The sequence below is a fragment of the Oncorhynchus keta genome, chromosome 28 (assembly GCF_023373465.1).
Source record: "Oncorhynchus keta strain PuntledgeMale-10-30-2019 chromosome 28, Oket_V2, whole genome shotgun sequence".
In the NCBI taxonomy this organism is placed as follows: Eukaryota; Metazoa; Chordata; class Actinopteri; order Salmoniformes; family Salmonidae; genus Oncorhynchus; species Oncorhynchus keta.
In genome coordinates, this window is record NC_068448.1 from 10,466,168 (window position 1) to 10,485,267 (window position 19,100).

At 44.1% G+C, this 19,100-nt stretch overlaps 1 protein-coding gene across 3 annotated transcripts in view; it reads right to left on the minus strand.

The window, feature by feature from the left end:
- The window catches only part of LOC127913179 (protein kinase C zeta type-like), a 183,332-nt gene that overhangs the window by 94,696 nt on the left and 69,536 nt on the right, over window positions 1-19,100 (minus strand). For all 3 annotated transcript variants that reach the window (XM_052484759.1, XM_052484758.1, XM_052484757.1), the window contains exons 2-3: window positions 13,680-13,765; window positions 3,597-3,728 (exon numbers count right to left, since the gene is read on the minus strand). In XM_052484759.1, the coding sequence (XP_052340719.1) occupies window positions 3,597-3,599 (3 nt within the window). In that variant the 5' untranslated portion in view covers window positions 3,600-3,728; window positions 13,680-13,765. The remainder of the gene's footprint in view (window positions 1-3,596; window positions 3,729-13,679; window positions 13,766-19,100) is intronic.

Below are 19,100 nucleotides of genomic sequence, written 5' to 3' on the forward strand. Positions count from 1 at the left end.
TCTCCAGGATGACTGGAAGTCTCCCGAGCCTCCTCAGTCCCTATTGTCGTATGTGTGTGATTTCCGGCGACGGCTGTACGCCGCTGGTGAAATGGCTAAAGAGAAGTTATCATCTTCACAGGAGAGGATGAAGGGCATATTTGATCGTCGAACTGAGCCTCATCACTTTAGTCCAGGTGACCATGTTCTTGCTCTGCTGCCAATTGTTGGTTCTCCTTTTCAAGCCAAGTTTCAAGGTCCATATACAGTGGTGCGCCAGTACACTGAGCAAAATGATCTAGTTGCCACTCCAGAATGGAGGAAAGCACACCGGCTGTGCCATGTAAATCTGTTAAAACCCTATTATGCACGTTCCTCTGAGACTGAACAGTGGGATTCTACAGAGGACGGTAAAACCTGTTCTTTTGGCTGATACCGTTGTTTCCTTGGGTTCTTGTCGTGCTAGATCTGTGCATGAGGAGGAAGATGTTCCTGGTCCTGACGATTGTATATTGCAGGGTAGATTGAAAAATTCAGAAACACTGGATATTTTAGACAGTCTTCTCACTCACCTACCTGTTGATGGGCGGAAAGAGATGGTTGGTCTGATTCAGAGATTTCCAGGTTTGTTTTCTGATACACCTACACGTACAAACTTAATAGAACATGATATTGACATTGGAGATGCTGACCCCATTCGTCAGCGGTTCTATAGAGTTTCTTCAGAGAAACTACATTGTCTGGATGCTGAGGTCAAGTACATGCTGGAGAGTAAGATAGCAGAGCCTTCTTTCTCCAGTTGGGCTTCTCCCTGTATCTTGATCAGGAAACCGGATGGAACAAACCGTTTTTGTACGGACTACCGTAAGGTAAACAGTGTCACAAAGCCAGATTCATTTCCTCTTCCTCGGATGGAGGACTGTGATGATCAAGTCGGTGCAGCTAAGTTTGTGAGCAAATTTGACCTGTTAAAAGGCTATTGGCAGGTGCCACTGACGAGTAGGGCACGTGAAATCTCTGCCTTTATTACACCCTTTGGTCTGTACTCGTATTCAGTTAGCACTCATTTGGGCGCAACAACACTTCGAAGTGTATGTCGGGTCGGGGGTAGTACCCATTGTGGTCTACAACGACCATAACCCCCTCACTTTTTTGAGGTCTATGATGTGTCCAAACCAGAGGATAATGCGATGGTGTTTATTTTTACAATCATTCCATCTCGATGTGAGGCACATCCGGGGGACTGAAAACGTGATTGCTGATGCGCTCTCTCGTGCGCCCTGTTCCTAAATGTTTACGTGACTGACCATTGTTTCGTATTGTCATGTTCTCTCTGTCCTGTCATCTCCCTCCTGGTCTTGTTTTCTTCTTTCCTCTTAAATGTTGCTTCCTGTGCGAAGGTTGCTGAGGTCTGGGGAGGAGGTTGGCTGGGGCAAATTGAAAGTGTGAACACGTAAACCCTCATCAATTTGTGGCGCAGAAGCTGTGTCAAATTGGAACTTAGAGGCTGGTATGTTGTTCCGGGGTCCTTGTTGGTCCCCGGTTTTATGGGGGGGAATGTGACGACCCTCCCACTTTGTCTGCCGTATTTTCTCTCTGTTATTTCCTTATTAGGATGCTGGTGGGCAGAGTTGGGAGGGTCGTCAGCTACATGGGAAACACCTGGGCCCGGTGTCTCCCAGGATAAATACACCACTTCCCCATTCATGGAGGAGACTCTCTCCATGCAGACACACCTGGGCCCGGTGTCTCCCAGGATAAATACACCACTTCCCCATTCATGGAGGAGACTCTCTCCATGCAGACACACCTGGGCCCGGTGTCTCCCAGGATAAATACACCACTTCCCCATTCATGGAGGAGACTCTCTCCATGCAGACACCTTTATGGATTTTGTTGTGTTTCTTGGTGGTTTTTGGTTGTTTGCGACAGCATCTTTCAACACCCTGCATTATCACATTCATGCATGCAAAACACTCACTTACACTACTGATTACTGATTACACACACCATTGTATATTTTCCTTAGTTGCTTTAGTTAATAAATATATATTTTGTTACGCCTTATCTCCACGTTGTCTCCCTTTTGTTACGGGCTTTGAGCCTGTTCGTGACACAAGTTTGATCCCCGCTCGGAGCAGAACAGCATTCACTATGTTACAAATACACATTAGAACATCAATAGCAATGTTTAATTCAGACTTTTGAATAATTCACAGTTTTGTTATCTGAATTCATTGATTACCTTGATCTTTTACTATAAACAAGTTGGATTGTTCAAATGCAAAACTGGGTTTCAACCTAAAGCAGATAAATATTACTCATTCGCCCTCCCAACTCAAACCTGTTAGGGCTCATGCGAATTTTCGCAGGTTTTTGTTAAAAATCGCGCAACATTTCAGCGCCCTGCTACTCATGCCAGGAATATAGTATATGCATATGATTAGTATGTGTGGATAGAAAACAATCAGACGTTTATAAAACTGGTTAAATCACGGCTGTGACTATAACAGAACGTGCGTTTCATCGAAAAGTGCAGGAAAATCTGATCACTGAAAATGGGAAAATATATCCATGCGCCACTTCAACCAATTGTTAAACGTGAACCACATTAAATGGGGCCAAGGTTGCAATACCTACAGCTTCCACACGATGTCAACAGTCTTGTCATTTGTCTCGGATTTGTTTCTTGGTCAAACCTACACAAGGCAGGGCTTTTCCTCCGGTCTCCGACCGGATGTTTTGGTTGAGGAAAATATGGACACGATATCAGGACGTGGAGCTATTGAATATACATCGCCCCGTGATCATTTTGATAGATTATTAACGTTTACTAATACCTAAAGTTGCATTACGAAAGTATTTCGAAGTGTTTTGTGAAAGTTTATCGTCGACTTTTTTCATTTAAAAAAATGACGTTGCGTTATCAAACTCAGTTTTTTCCTTTATTACACAGTCTTCATAGATCGATATCTAGGCTATATATAGACTGATTTAATCGGAAAAAAGACCCAAAAGTGATGTTTATTGGACATCTAGGAGTGCCAAGAAAGAAGCTTGTCAAAGGTAATGAATGTTTTATATTTTATTTCTGCGTTTTGGGTAGCGCCGGCTACCGCAAAATCTGTCGTGTTAGGTGACGTTGCAGTATTTTGGGGGTACATGCTATCAGATAATAGCTTCTCATGCTTTCGCCGAAAAGCATTTTACAAATCTGACTTGGTGGATAGATTCACAACGAGTGTAGCTTTAATTCACTACCTTGAATGTGTATTTTAATGAAAGTTTGAGTTTTATCAAAAACTATACGTGGCGCACTTGAAATTTCCGCTGATTTGATCCCCACAGCGGGAGCTAGTTCCTAACAAGTTTTCAGACGTTCACTTAAGTTTATGAAGTATCTATGAAGTGCTTATGAAGACTGTAAATGCTCTAAAAAGCCTTTATAAGCTCACCATATACATTTTGCTCTGCAGCTTGTGAAGTGTCTATGTAGTGCTTATGAAGACTTTACGAATGCTTTATAAATAGTAAGTTCTTCCGAAGCTTTGACATGACAGATTGGCCAGAGTACTCACCACAGAACTATAATGAGATTCTATTTCTATGGTACTCACCATATGCCTTTGGCAGGTCAGAGGGACGAGTTTGTGACAGCGCTTATGGACCAGCAGTTTGCAGTTGATACACTTGTAGCCCTGCCTCCCCAGCCCCCATATCCTTTCACTGCAGTGGCCACAGTACGCTTTCTGTTGGGGACAGACAGACGCAGACAGACAGAAAGAAAGAAAGATAGACAAAGACAGACACAGACAGACAGAGGGGGAGACAGGGATTGTTACACCATCAGTCTGAGCTGATGACAATGGGATGATACTATCGCAGTCATTGATCAAGAATCAATGGAGGCAAGGCAGACACACATGAAGAAAGTGATCATGATGGAAGAAGGGCGGATTTAAGCCTGGGTGGAATCTTACATCAACTGGGAGCATGCGTGTTTGTAGTCGTCATTTTTACTAACAGTCACAGCAAATCATCTATATTTAGCAGCTGTCTATTTACCTCCACAAACTGATGTTGGCATTAAGATTGCATTCAATGAGCTGTATAAGGCCATAAGCAAACAAGAAAATCCTAGTGGCCGGTGATTTTAACACAGTGAAACTGAAATCGGATTTACCTCATTTCTACCCGCATGTCACCTGCGCAACTAAAGGTGAAAAAAGATCAACTTTACTCCACACACAGAAACTCATACAAAGCTCCCCCTCGCCCTCCATTTGGTAAATCTGACCATAACTGTATCCTCCTGATTCCTGTTTACAAGCAAAAACTCTAAACAGGAAGCACCAGTGACACGTTGAATACGGAAGTGGTCTGATGAAGTGGATGCTAGGCTACTGGATTGTTTCACTAGCACAGACTGGAATATGTTCTGGGACTCATCTGATGGCATTAAGGAATTTACCACATCGCTCACCGGCTTAATTAATAAGTGCCTTGATGACGTCGTACCCACAGTGACAGTACGTACATATCCCAACCAGAAGCCATGGATTACAGCCAACATCCGCACTGAGCTAAATGCTAGAGCTGCATCCTTTAAAGGAACAGGACACTAACCGGGACGCTTATATGAATATGCCCTCTGAAAAACAATCAAACAGGCAAAGCGACAAGACAGGACTAAGATCGAATCCTACTACTTCGGCTCTGATGCTCATCGGATGTGGCAGGGCTTGCAAACTATCACGGATTACAAAGGGAAACCCAGCCGAAAGCTACCCAGTGACGTGGCTGGCAAATGTCTTCACATACATTTTCAACCTCTCCCTGACCTAGTGTGAAATGCCTACATGTTTCAAGCAGAATCTCCCCGTAGCACTCACATCTGCAGCCATAAAATGCTTTGAAAGGCTGGTCATGGCTCACATCAACAATATCATCCCATTTCAATTCACATACCGCTCCCAACACTTCCCTTTCTCTCTTGTACAAACGGACCACCGATGTGAGAATGCTGTTCATTGACTACAGTGCAGCGTTCAACACCATAGTGCCCTTCAAACTTATCACTTAGCTAAGGACCCTGGGACTGAACACTTCCCAACTGGATGCTGGACTTCCTGGCGGGACGGCACCAGATGGTGAGGGTAGGCACCAACACGCTGACGCTACACATATAGGGGCCCCTGTTCACCCACGACTGTGTTGCTCCGCTCGACTCCAACACCACCATTAAGTTTGTCGATGATATGACAGTGGTCTGATCACTGATGACGATGAAACAGCCTATAGGAGGGAGGAGGTCAGAGAGGTGGCAGTGTGGTGCCAGGTCAACAACCTCTCCCTCAAAGTTAGCACGCTGAAAATATTTGGCATGGGCCTAGGCGCTATTAAGCTTATCACATCTGTCATCCAGTACACATCAGAACACAGACACTAGGGATGTTATGTCAACCACAGGCATATTGACAAACACATTCAGAGCCAGTTGAATATTAACAGTCTGAAAAGAGTGGCACCACAGTCCAATGAATGTTAAGTCCCCTATTTAGAGGATTTGGAGCGGTTATGGACCGGTTCCGACCACCTTTTGTGGCAGGGTAGCCTAGTGGTTAGAGCGTTGGACTAGTAACCGGAAGGTTGCAAGTTCAAACCCCCGACCTGATAAGGTACAAATCTGTCGTTCTGCCCCTGAACAGGCAGTTAACCCACTGTTCCTAGGCTGTCATTGAAAATAAGAATTTGTTCTTAACTGATTTGCCTAGGTAAATAAAGGTAAAATAAATAAAAATGGCATTCTGTGAACAACGCAACATCAATTGCAGTGCATTGTGTGACAGCTCTGGTTGTGCCGTTCTCATCTGATACACAGTGAAATCTGACAACCAATTTGCATAGGGAGCAACACGTCACATTTTCGTGCCTATCCAGACAAAGGATCGAACTCCCCTGGCAGTGAACCTGGCAGCTCTGCTTACAATATTACAATGTATATGAAAATGGGAGACTCTAGTGATTGCATCAAACACAGTCTCATCTCACTGTGATGTTCTCAGGTGGATTTAAGAGCTCTCAACAAAAAAATGCTCAATAATTTCATAGAATTTAAACAAATCAAATCAAATCAAATCAAATGTATTTATATAGCCCTTCGTACATCAGCTGATATCTCAAAGTGCTGTACAGAAACCCAGCCTAAAACCCCAAACAGCAAACAATGCAGGTGTAAAAGCACGGTGGCTAGGAAAAACTCCCTAGAAAGGGAGACCACTTTCTCTTGGTCACAGAGGGACAAAATCACCTCGTGCTTAAAGCTGAAGTTGTAACTGGGGAGCCAGGCCCAGCTAAGCAGAATACATTTTTCCACACAAAAAGGCTTCATTACAGACATAAAAACTCCTCAACTCCGAGCTGAGCTGGCGTGGTTACAGGTGGTCTACGGTTGTAAGGCCGGTTGGATATACTGCCAAATTCTCCCCCAAAAAGTCGGAGCCGGCTTATGGTAGAGAAACTAACATAAAATTATCTGGCAACAGCTCTGGGGGACGATCCTGCAGTCAGCATGCCAATTGCACGCTCCATCAAAACTTGAGACATCTGTGGCATTGTGTTGTGTGACAAAACTGCACATTTTACATTTAAGTAATTTAGCAGAGTGGCCTTTTATTGTCCCCAGTATAAGGCAAATGCACTGTTGCTATGGAGAATCCGTAGAGACTCACTTCAAAGCTTAGCTGCTACAAATTCACTGCTCCTCAGCCCAAACTGACTCAGATAGAGAGAGACCGATAGAGAGAATGAGAGGGGGAGAGGGAGTGAAGCAGAGAGAGAGAGAGCGACAGAGAGAGGGAGAGAGAGAGAGAGAGAGAGAGAGAGAGAGAGAGAGAGAGAGAGAGAGAGAGAGAAAGATAGGTAGGTAGAGAGCGGGAGAGAGAGAGAGAGCGAGAGAGAGAGGTTCAGAAAAGTTATAAATACATCAAGACATCCACTTTTATTTGTAAAAAAAAAAGAAGAAATCCCTCTCAGCTCAGCATAGACAGTGGCTACGTAATTAAGGCACCTGTTCTGAGGTGAGAAACTTTGAAGACAGACATTCACCATCAGGGAATGACAGGCACTCATCAAGACTTTGGGGAGAGCATTTCCATAGCAGATGACAAACGAGGGTCCATAACATATGCCCTTCGTTATTTAAAAAAGCCACAACATCTTCAGTCCCAAAATGGCAGTCTATTCCCTAGGGTGTCCTTTAGGATGCACTTCCTGTTTGAGCCAGCTCACTGTCAGCTCCAAAATGGCTGCTAATCACTAGCAGAGTGCTAGGGAAGCAATGTGGAACGAGCCCTATTTAAAGTGCCTTAGTCCGGCATGTGGCTGGCCCTGAGTCAGACAGGTGAAACCAATCTCTGAGACGTCCTTGACTGGCTGCCACAGTGACAGACATTCCCCACAATGCTGTTGGATAACAGACATTATATATTGTTAGCCCAGCTTGGGGAATTTACATTAGATATTCGGTTGTAGTTGGACAGGAATGTTTTTTTTTTTCATGTTCAGAGAAACGGATTTCTAACAATGCAACAAATATATATCTTTAATGAACATGATGGTTAAATAAATCTACTTTGTGCAATTGAACACAGCAAAGGAACAACTGAACAGCTCTTATGTAAGTCAATCGAACAACAAAACTTAGACAAATTTTGTCATGCAATTTACCGGACAACATAAAAAAAATCAGTTTCTCTCTCTCTTCTTCTCTCTCTCCCTCTCAGTGTCTGCTTCAGTCTCAGTGGAGATCTGTGAACTGACATGACTGACATGCTTGTTAGGGTTCTACATGCAGGGTGCTAATGAAGTAACAATCTAGACAGTATCTCCAGTCAGGGAGCTAATGAAGTAACAATCTAGACAGTATCTCCAGTCAGGGAGCGAATGAAGTAACAATCTAGACAGTATCTCCACTCAGGGAGCTAATGAAGTAACAATCTAGACAGTATCTCCAGTCAGTCAGGGAGCTAATGAAGTAACAATCTAGACAGTATCTCCAGTCAGTCAGAGAGCTAATGAAGTAACAATCTAGACAGTATCTCCAGTCAGGGAGCTAATGAAGTAACAATCTAGACAGTATCTCCAGTCAGGGAGCTAATGAAGTAACAATCTAGACAGTATCTCCAGTCAGTCAGGGAGCTAATGAAGTAACAATCTAGACAGTATCTCCAGTCAGGGAGCTAATGAAGTAACAATCTAGACAGTATCTCCAGTCAGGGAGCTAATGAAGTAACAATCTAGACAGTATCTCCAGTCAGTCAGGGAGCTAATGAAGTAACAATCTAGACAGTATCTCCAGTCAGTCAGAGAGCTAATGAAGTAACAATCTAGACAGTATCTCCAGTCAGGGAGCTAATGAAGTAACAATCTAGACAGTATCTCCAGTCAGTCAGGGAGCTAATGAAGTAACAATCTAGACAGTATCTCCAGTCAGTCAGGGAGCTAATGAAGTAACAATCTAGACATTATCTCCAGTCAGGGAGCTAATGAAGTAACAATCTAGACAGTATCTCCAGTCAGGGAGCTAATGAAGTAACAATCTAGACAGTATCTCCAGTCAGGGAGCGAATGAAGTAACAATCTAGACAGTATCTCCACTCAGGGAGCTAATGAAGTAACAATCTAGACAGTATCTCCAGTCAGGGAGCTAATGAAGTAACAATCTAGACAGTATCTCCAGTCAGGGAGCTAATGAAGTAACAAACTAGACAGTATCTCCAGTCAGAGAGCTAATGAAGTAACAATCTAGACATTATCTCCAGTCAGGGAGCTAATGAAGTAACAATCTAGACAGTATCTCCAGTCAGTCAGGGAGCTAATGAAGTAACAATCTAGACAGTATCTCCAGTCAGGGAGCTAATGAAGTAACAATCTAGACAGTATCTCCAGTCAGGGAGCTAATGAAGTAACAATCTAGACAGTATCTCCAGTCAGTCAGGGAGCTAATGAAGTAACAATCTAGACAGTATCTCCAGTCAGGGAGCTAACAAAGTAACAATCTAGACAGTATCTCCAGTCAGTCAGGGAGCTAATGAAGTAACAATCTAGACAGTATCTCCAGTCAGTCAGGGAGCTAATGAAGTAACAAACTAGACAGTATCTCCAGTCAGTCAGGGAGCTAATGAAGTAACAATCTAGACAGTATCTCCAGTCAGGGAGCTAATGAAGTAACAAACTAGACAGTATCTCCAGTCAGGGAGCTAATGAAGTAACAATCTAGACAGTATCTCCAGTCAGTCAGAGAACTAATGAAGTAACAAACTAGACAGTATCTCCAGTCAGTCAGAGAGCTAATGAAGTAACAATCTAGACAGTATTTCCAGTCAGTCATCCCTCTAATGGAGCGCTGGCTCGTAGCTGCGAACACTAACTGCAGGAATACAACATTCTGATACATGATGTGCACCAGAGGTACTATAGAACCCCATTATGTCAAACTGGTGGCATTCACAAAACATCTTTCTCCTCAACAACAGAGGGAGGAGAGAGAGCGGGAAGGAGAGGGATGTGGTGGAGAGAGAGAGAAGTGAGGAGAAAGGGATGGAAAGGGGAGAGAGAAATAGAGGGAGGGGTGTTATGAGGGATTTAGAAGGGACGGATGGAGAAAGAGTGGGATGGAGAGAGAGCAGCTAAGAGAGTGAGGGATGGAGAGAGAGGAGAAACCTGACCTACTTCTGCTAAATGACTTGTTAATTCTGTATAGAGGATAAAGATTAAAAAAAAGAGGGATGGATGGTGTGAGGAATGGAGAGGAGAGACATTGGGGAAAGACTGCACCACCTAGAACTGACTTTAAAACCATGTGTCATGGCAACGATCGTAATTATGTCAGAACTGTACACATAGTGGCTCACACGTGACATAGTGACAAAGCCATCAACCTTAGACAAGCATTTGATGTAGCCAACATGTGATGTACCCACAATAAAATGGCTGACAAATAACTGTACAGAGTGGAAATACAGTAGGACAGATTATAGAAGCCAACACTATACTTGCCCAATGTCTTAGCAAATAACCATGGCTCCTACATAACATTCAAATAACCATTGCTCCGACATAACATTCAAATAACCATGGCTCCAACATAACATTCAAATAACCATGGCTCCAACATAACATTCAAATAACCATGGCTCCAACATAACATTCAAATAACCATGGCTCCAACATAACATTCAAATAACCATGGCTCCAACATAACATTCAAATAACCATGGCTCCAACATAACATTCAAATAACCATGGCTCCAACATAACATTCAAATAACCATGGCTCCAACATAACATTCAAATAACCATGGCTCCGACATAACATTCAAATAACCATGGCTCCAACATAACATTCAAATAACCATGGCTCCAACATAACATTCAAATAACCATGGCTCCAACATAACATTCAAATAACCATGGCTCCAACATAACATTCAAATAACCATGGCTCCGACATAACATTCAAATAACCATGGCTCCAACATAACATTCAAATAACCATGGCTCCAACATAACATTCAAATAACCATGGCTCCAACATAACATTCAAATAACCATTGCTCCAACATAACATTCAAATAACCATGGCTCCGACATAACATTCAAATAACCATGGCTCCAACATAACATTCAAATAACCATTGCTCCAACATAACATTCAAATAACCATGGCTCCAACATAACATTCAAATAACCATGGCTCCGACATAACATTCAAATAACCATGGCTCCAACATAACATTCAAATAACCATGGCTCCAACATAACATTCAAATAACCATGGCTCCGACATTACATTGAGTCTCTTCCAGTGCATTAATGAGGGAGATGGGCTGCCTAATGGAGGTCTGTAAGAATGAGGAGACCGTAATACAGTACAGTGCTGACTTGGCAGATCAGAGATTAGTGATCTCAGTCTAGTCTAGACGTCCATCAGCAGACAACAACACCCCAAGGAGACATTATTATTACCCCCTTAGCACTGGTCTGAGATCAGCTTTACTAGACCCATTCCTAACCTTAACCAGTAAACGAATAAAGGGATCAACTGACTCGGGGTTAATGTTTGTTCACACCAATGGTCCACCAAATCAATCAATCCAATGAAATAAGACTATGCCCAATAAAGTAGTGATAATCAGCCGTGTTCTCCACAAAAAGGAAGAGGCTTGAATCATTGTTTTGTCTGTGATGGCAGGCAAAACAAAATATTCCTGCCGTCACAGGTAAAGTATAGTTTTTTAAACGTTTTTATTTTATTTTACTAGGCAAGTCAGTTAAGAACAAATTCTTATTTTCAATGACGGCCTAGGAACAGTGGGTTAACTGCCTGTTCAGGGTCAGAATGGCAGATTTGTACCTTGTCAGCTCGGGGATTTGAACTTGCAACCTTTCGGCTGCTAGTCCAACGCTCTAACCACCACAACCCTGCCGCCCCTAATGTTCAAAAGTAAAGCTTGTGGATGTTGAAAAGAAACAACAATGAAATAGAAGGTAATTTACTTCAAGACAAATAGCACCAAACAGAAAAAGAGGGCACTGTCCTTCCTGTATTTGCCGATAATCTTCAAGGATCCCAGCCCTGCACCTGACCTGGCCCTTCCCCTGACCTGGCCCTGCCCTTGGCCCTTCCCCTGGTCCATCCCCTGACCCGGCCCTTCCCCTGGCCCCTCCCCTGGTCCATCCCCTGACATGGCCCTTCCCCTGGCCCCTCCCCTGGTCCATCCCCTGACCTGGCCCTGACCTGGCCCTTCCCCTGGTCCTGACCTGGCCCCTCCCCTGGCCCTTCCCCTGGTCCATCCACTGACCTGGCCCTGACCTGGCCCCATCCCTGGCCCTGACCTGGCCCTTCCCCTGGTCCATCCACTGACCTGGCCCTGACCTGGCCCTGACCTGGCCCTTCCCCTGGTCCGTCCACTGACCTGGCCCTTCCCCTGGCCCTGACCTGGCCCTTCCCCTGGTCCATCCACTGACCTGGCCCTTCCCCTGGTCCATCCCTTGACCTGGCCCTGCCCCTGACCTGGCCGTCCCCTGGCCCTGTCCTGGCTCTTCCCCTGGTCCATCTCCTGACCCTGGCCCTTCCCCTGGCCATCCTCTGGCCTCCCACTGGCCCTGCCCCTTCACCAAGCCTTCCCATGTCCCTGGCCCTGCCCCTGCTTTGGCCCCGCCCCTGGCCCTCGTTCTGGCCCTGCCCTTGTCCTTGGCCCCGCCCCTGACCCTCATCCTGGCCCTGCCCCTGGCCCTGACTACCTTCCCTTTCAAATGCAATAATTCCTTAAGCCCGCCTGTAATAACATTGCCCTTCAAGCCAGAGTGGACACGAACACTGGCAGTGCAATAATGCCTTACAGCTAGGTTGCCTCAACATGCAGATATATATAAGTTCTCTCTCTAATCTTTAGCAAGTGGAGGGGTAGTTGGGGGGATTCTTGAATTTTCTTGAGGGCCAGAATGATGACAACCCGTTAAATAGACCACCAGCAGTTATCTGGAATAACGCATTCAAATCCAGACAGCTGCAGCTGTGGTAGTGACATCAGCCAGGTATTATTCAACCACTAAGTCTTTGTGAACGAACTATACTGCTCCATCGTAGCAGTAGTAGTAGTAGTTGTAGTAGTACCATTATTATTAGTAGTCACATTAGTAGTAGTAGTAATAGTAGTAGTAGCATTATTAGTAGTAGTAGTAGTAGTAGTAGCAGTAGCATTATTAGTAGTAGTAGCATTATTATTAGTAGTAGTAGTAGTAGCAGTAGCATTTTTAGTAGTAGTAGCATTATTATTATTAGTAGTAGTAGTAGCAGTAGCATTATTAGTAGTAGTAGCATTATTATTAGTAGTAGTAGTAGTAGCAGTAGCATTATTAGTAGTAGTAGTAGTAGTAGTAGCAGTAGCATTATTAATAGTAGTAGTAGTAGTAGTAGCAATAGCATTATTAGTAGTCGTAGCATTATTATTATTAGTAGTAGTAGTAGCAGTAGCATTATTAGTAGTAGTAGCAGTAGCATTATTAGTAGTAGTAGCAGTAGCATTATTAATAGTAGTAGTAGTAGTAGTAGCAGTAGCATTATTATTAGTAGTAGCATTATTAGTAGTAGTAGTAGTAGCAGTAGCATTATTAATAGTAGTAGTAGTAGTAGTAGCAGTAGCATTATTATTAGTAGTAGCATTATTAGTAGTAGTAGTAGTAGTAGTAGTAGCAGTAGCATTATTAATAGTAGTAGTAGTAGTAGTAGCAGTAGCATTATTAGTAGTCATAGCATTATTATTATTAGTAGTAGTAGTAGCAGTAGCATTATTAATAGTAGTAGTAGTAGTAGCAGTAGCATTATTATTAGTAGTAGCATTATTATTAGTAGTAGTAGTAGTAGCAGTAGCATTATTAATAGTAGTAGCAGCATCAGTAGCAGTAGTAGCAGTAGTAGTAGTAGTAGTAGACAATCTTTCTTTCAAAAATACCAACCAGGTCTGTTCTCATCAAATGATCATGTGACGGTTTTAATAAGCGCTCGTAGAAAGTGACAAGTTGCTAGGTAGGATGACAAACCAATCAATTACTGTAAATGACCTCTAAACAGGAAGTGAAGTGAGAGAAGGTCAATGGGATGTGTTGGGGAGGCGTAATGGGACATTAATACTCACCCTGTTAAAGCGCTTGGCCTGGAAGAGGTGTCCGTTTACTCGGTAGAGCTTCCTCCATCTTCTGGCCCCGCGGCGGTAGATCGATTCTAGGAGAGAGAGGAAACAGTTGTACCTTAACTGCATGACAGGGAGCGAGAGGGGGATGGAGAGGTGCATTCAAGGTCCTCCAAAATCACAAAGGAGCAAGGGAGTAGTGAGAAAGAGGGAGAGAGAGATGGAAGGGAGAGAGACTTGCCCTGCCCTTCAAGCACCACGCTCTCTGAAGTTTCTATCAAAGTACCAGAGGAAATAACCACCAAGCTCCCTCCCTCCCTCCCTCCCTCTCTCATTTTCCCCTCATTCCCTCCCTCCCTCCATTTCATTCTGTCCCTCTTGTCTCTTTTGAGGTCCTGGTCTTATTAATTTCTCTGTAATGTCTTGAATCCTGATGACAGCGTAAAGGTGCAGGCTGCTATTTATACCTTCTGAGCGGTCTATTAATACACTGCATAACACTGCATAATAAACAACGCTGTATTAACGGACTTGGCACAACCCTTACGTAACAAGCGGCTCAGAGTAGGAGTGCTGATCTGGGATCAGTTTGGACTTTTAGATCATAAGGATGTCAGACGTAATGATGATGATGTCAGACATAATGATGATAACGATGTCAGATGTAGTGATGATGATGTCAGACATAATGATGATAATGATGGTAACAATGTAATGATGATTTTATTCTACCTTTATTTAACTAGGCAAGTCAGTTAAGAACAAATTCTTATTTTCAATGACGGCCTAGGAACAGTGGGTTAACTGCCTTGTTCAGGGGCAGAACGACAGATTTGTACCTTGTCAGCTCGGGGGGTTCAACTTACAACCTTCCGGCTACTAGTCCAACGCTCTAACCACTAGGCTACCCTGCCGCCCCGTAACAATGTAATGATGTCAGATGTAATGATGATAACGATGTCAATAACGCCTGCCTCCAACTCACACTCTCAAAAACGTACAGTTGAAGTCGGAAGTTTACATATACCTCAGCCAACTACATTTAATCTCAGTTTTTCACAATTCCTAACATTTAATCCTAGTAAAATAATCCTCACTTAGGTCAGTTAGGATCACCACTTTATTTAAAAAATGTGAAATGCAGGAATAATAGTAGAGAGAATTATTTATTTCAGCTTTTATTTCTTTCATCACATTCCCAATGGGTCAGAAGTTTACATACACAATTAGTATTTGGGAGCATTGCCTTTAAATTGTTTAACTTGGGTCAAACGTTTCGGGTAGCCTCCCACAAGCTTCCCACAATAAGTTAAGGGAATTTTGGTCCATTCCTCCTGACAGAGCTGGTGTAACTGAGTCAGGTTTGTAGGCCTCCTTGCTCACACACACTTTTACAGTTCTGCCCACACATTTTCTATTGGATTGAGGTCAGGTCTTTGTGATGACCACTCCAATACCTTGACTTTGTTGTCCTTAAGCCATTTTGCCACAAATTTGGAAGTATGCTTGGGGTCATTGTCCATTTGGAAGACCCATTTGCGACCAAACTTTAACTGATGTCTTGAGATGTTGTTTCAATATATCCACATAACTTTCCTACCTCATGATGCCATCTATTTTGAAGTGCACCAGTCCCTCCTACAGAGGACATTTCTACAAAAAGCATAGTCTTTGTCCCCATGTGCAGTTACAAACCGTAGTCTGGCTTTTTGATGGCGGTTTTGGAGCAGTGGCTTCTTTCTTGCTGAGCGGCCTTTCAGGTTATGTTGACATAGGACTCGTTTTACTGTGGATATAGAGACTTTTGTACCTGTGTCCTCCAGAATCTTCACAAGGTCCTTTGCTGCTGTTCTGTGATGGATTTGCACTTTTTGCTCCAAAGTACGTTCATCTCCAGGAGACAGAACGCGTCTCCTTCCTGAGCTGTATGACGGGTGTGTGATCCCATGGTGTTTATACCTGCGTACTATTGTTTGTATAGATGAACGTGGTACCTTCAGGCATTTGGAAATTGCTCCCAAGGATGAACCAGACTTGTGGAGGTCTACAATTATTTTTCTGAGGTCTTGGCTGATTTCTTTTGATTTTCCCATGATGTCAAGCAAAGAGGCACTGAGTTTGAAGGTAGGCCTTGAAATACATCCACAGGTACACCTCCAATTGACTCAAATGATGTCAATTAGCTTGGCTTCTAAAGGCATCACATCATTTTCTGGAATTTTTCAATCTCTTTAAAGGCACAGTCAACTTAGTGTATGTAAACTTCTGACACACTGGAATTGTGATAGCGTGAATTATAAGTGAAATAATCTGTCTGTAAACAATTGTTGGAAAAATTACTTGTGTCATGCACAAAGTACAAATTTGTGGAGTGGTTGAAAAACAAGTTTTAATGACTCCAACTTCCGACTTTAAGTGGAGATCCCCTGAACGCAGCTCACTTTCCAGCTCACACTCTCAAACACATAGATCCCCTAAACGCAGCTCACACTCCAGATTACAATCACCTGAATTCTGATCACCTGTTCACACACCTGTATGTCATTATAACACACTATTTAGTTCAGTTCTTTGCACCCCATCATTGAGAGGTATTGTTTGTTTTGTGACACACTTCTATTCGGAGCTATTTTTTCCAGTAATTGAATCCTCCCGTGTACGATAGTTTTGGCCTGCCTCACTAATGACACTTTTTGCCTGTTCCTTTCCTGTACTTTAGCCAATCGAATTTCCTGTTATCAACCTATTGCCTGATCTCCCAGATGACGTTAATTAGCCATTTCCCTGCCTGTGCTGTTGCCTTTTTGGACCCCCTGTATGACATTCTGCCTGCCCCTGGACCTAGCTACCTGCTTCCTCCTGTGTATGACATTCTGCCTGCCCCTGGACCCAGCTACCTGCTTCCTCCTGTGTATGACATTCTGCCTGCCCCTGGACCCAGCTACCTGCTTCCTCCTGTGTATGACATTCTGCCTGCCCCTGGACCCAGCTACCTGCTTCCTCCTGTGTATGACATTCTGCCTGCCCCTGGACCCAGCTACCTGCTTCCTCCTGTGTATGACATTCTGCCTGCCCCTGGACCCAGCTACCTGCTTCCTCCTGTGTATGACATTCTGCCTGCCCCTGGACCCAGCTACCTGCTTCCTCCTGTGTATGACATTCTGCCTGCCCCTGGACCCAGCTACCTGCTTCCTCCTGTGTATGACATTCTGCCTGCCCCTGGACCCAGCTACCTGCTTCCCCCTGTGTATGACATTCTGCCTGCCCCTGGACCCAGCTACCTGCCTCCTCCTGTTGTCCTTTACAAATAAACACCTGCGGCGCCCTGCGCTTGAAACCAGCTCTCTGTCTCCCATCGTGTTCACTACAGTAATGATGATGTCAAATACGATTCACTACGACGTTCATCTCCAGCAACTTGATGTCGTTACATGAAACGGCCAGTTTGCCAGTTAATCTGAAGTCATATCCCAGCATGAGTTGAATTAGGTGTACTAAACCATTTGGGGGAATCACACTACTAACATGGCCATTGCTTTTGCTACCACACAACACGAATGACTGAACTACTGACCAGATGTCCGACATCAGCAAGTTTGGTTGACTGAGGACCTCCGACTCAGCTTGATATGGGCATAGGATCCACCTCTAATCTCTCTGTCTTGCTGTCGGTTGGTCTCTCTATTCATCCCCCTCTCTTCTTCTCTCTGGTAAACTGCATCAGGCATATTTAACTATATGTAAGTCAAACGATGCAATGCCAAAAATTGCTCAACTGGCTACATGTATCGTCAAGCTAGGATTTTTCCCACATCAGTCAAACCAAAAGCCATGACACTGCACAATAGGCAGTAGTTACTAGTATAGATAATGTAGGTGGAGTTTGGCAATCATTTCATTCATTTAAACTCTCTCTCAGTTTTTTCAAGACTTAGAAATTACAGTCCCTTTAGTCAAATGGATTCCCAAATGAGGCAAGCCTTTGTGCGTGAAAACAAAGTTATCCAGTGAGCAAAATTGGTTGAAAGGGTATTCAACCAATATGACGTCTTTTCAATGTTGTGTGCTCATAGTGCACACCAAATCTAATGACCAGCCTGTTGGGGTGTCAGTACTTGTAGTGACCGGAGCACACAGCCATGCATAGACAAACATTGACAGTAAAATGGCTTAAAATGGCTTACTGAAGAGCTCAGTGACTTTCAATGTGGCACCATCATAGGATGTCACCTTTCCAACAAGTCAGTTTGTCAAATTTCTTCCCTGCTGGAGCTGCTCCGGGCAACTGTAAGTGCTGTTATTGTCTAAGAGCAACATCGGCTCAGCCGCTAAGTGGTAGGCCACACAAGCTCACAGAACGGGACCGCCGCCTGCTGAAGCTCGTAAAAATCATCTGTCCTCAGTTGCAACACTCACAACCCAGTTCCAAACCGCCTCTGGAAGCAACATCAGCCCAAGAAATGTTAGTCGGGAGCCTCATGAAATTAGTTTCCATGGCCGAGCAACACAAGCATAAGATCACCATGCGCAATGCCAAGCGTTGGCTGGAGTAGTTTAAACTCACTGCCATTGGACTCTGAATCGGTGGAAAAGTGTTCTCTGGAGTGATGAATCACGCTTCACCATCTGGCAGTCCGACGAGGGTGACCCGGTGATGAGACAGCCGAGGAGCAGGGCCATGTCATTATCAATCATTAGAGAGATCATTTCTTTCTTTTTTAACCCGTTTTCTCCCTAATTTCGTGGTATGCAATTGGTAGCTCCCATACGGACTCGGGAGAGGTGAAGGTCAAGAGCCGTGCGTCCCTCCAAAACACAACCCAAACAAGCCACACTGCTTCTTGACACAATGCCCACTTAACCTGGAAGCCAGCCGCACCAATGTGTCGGAGGAAACACTGTGTACCTCGCGAACGTGTCAGCGTGCACTGCACCCGGCCCGCCACAGGAGTCGCTAGTGCGCGATGGGACAAGTACATCCCTGCCGGCCAAACCCTTCCCTAACCCGGACGACGCTGGGACAATTGTGCGCCATGCGTCTCCCGGTCGCGGACGGCTGCACAGAATCTCTAGTGGCACCGCCAGCAGTGTGATGCAGTGCCTTAGACCACTGCGCCACTTAGGAGGCAGAGAGGTCATTTCTGATCCTTCTTCACCAATGTCAGAAAGAACAGAAGACATAAGTCATACTATATAATCTGAACAATGCTATCATGATTAGGGATGAAATCATGGGTCCGATGTCAAACGGAAAGCTAACAGAACATTTAACATGCTACTGAAAGGGTTGAAAGGCTTATTGTCTTGCTGGCGGACTGACAAAGGGGCGTGTCAGACCCGGCGTATTCTCTCTCCACCACAATTGTTTTCTGAATGGAGATGATCTTTTAATGGCGAAGGGGGGGACTTTTTCAATGCTAGCAAATA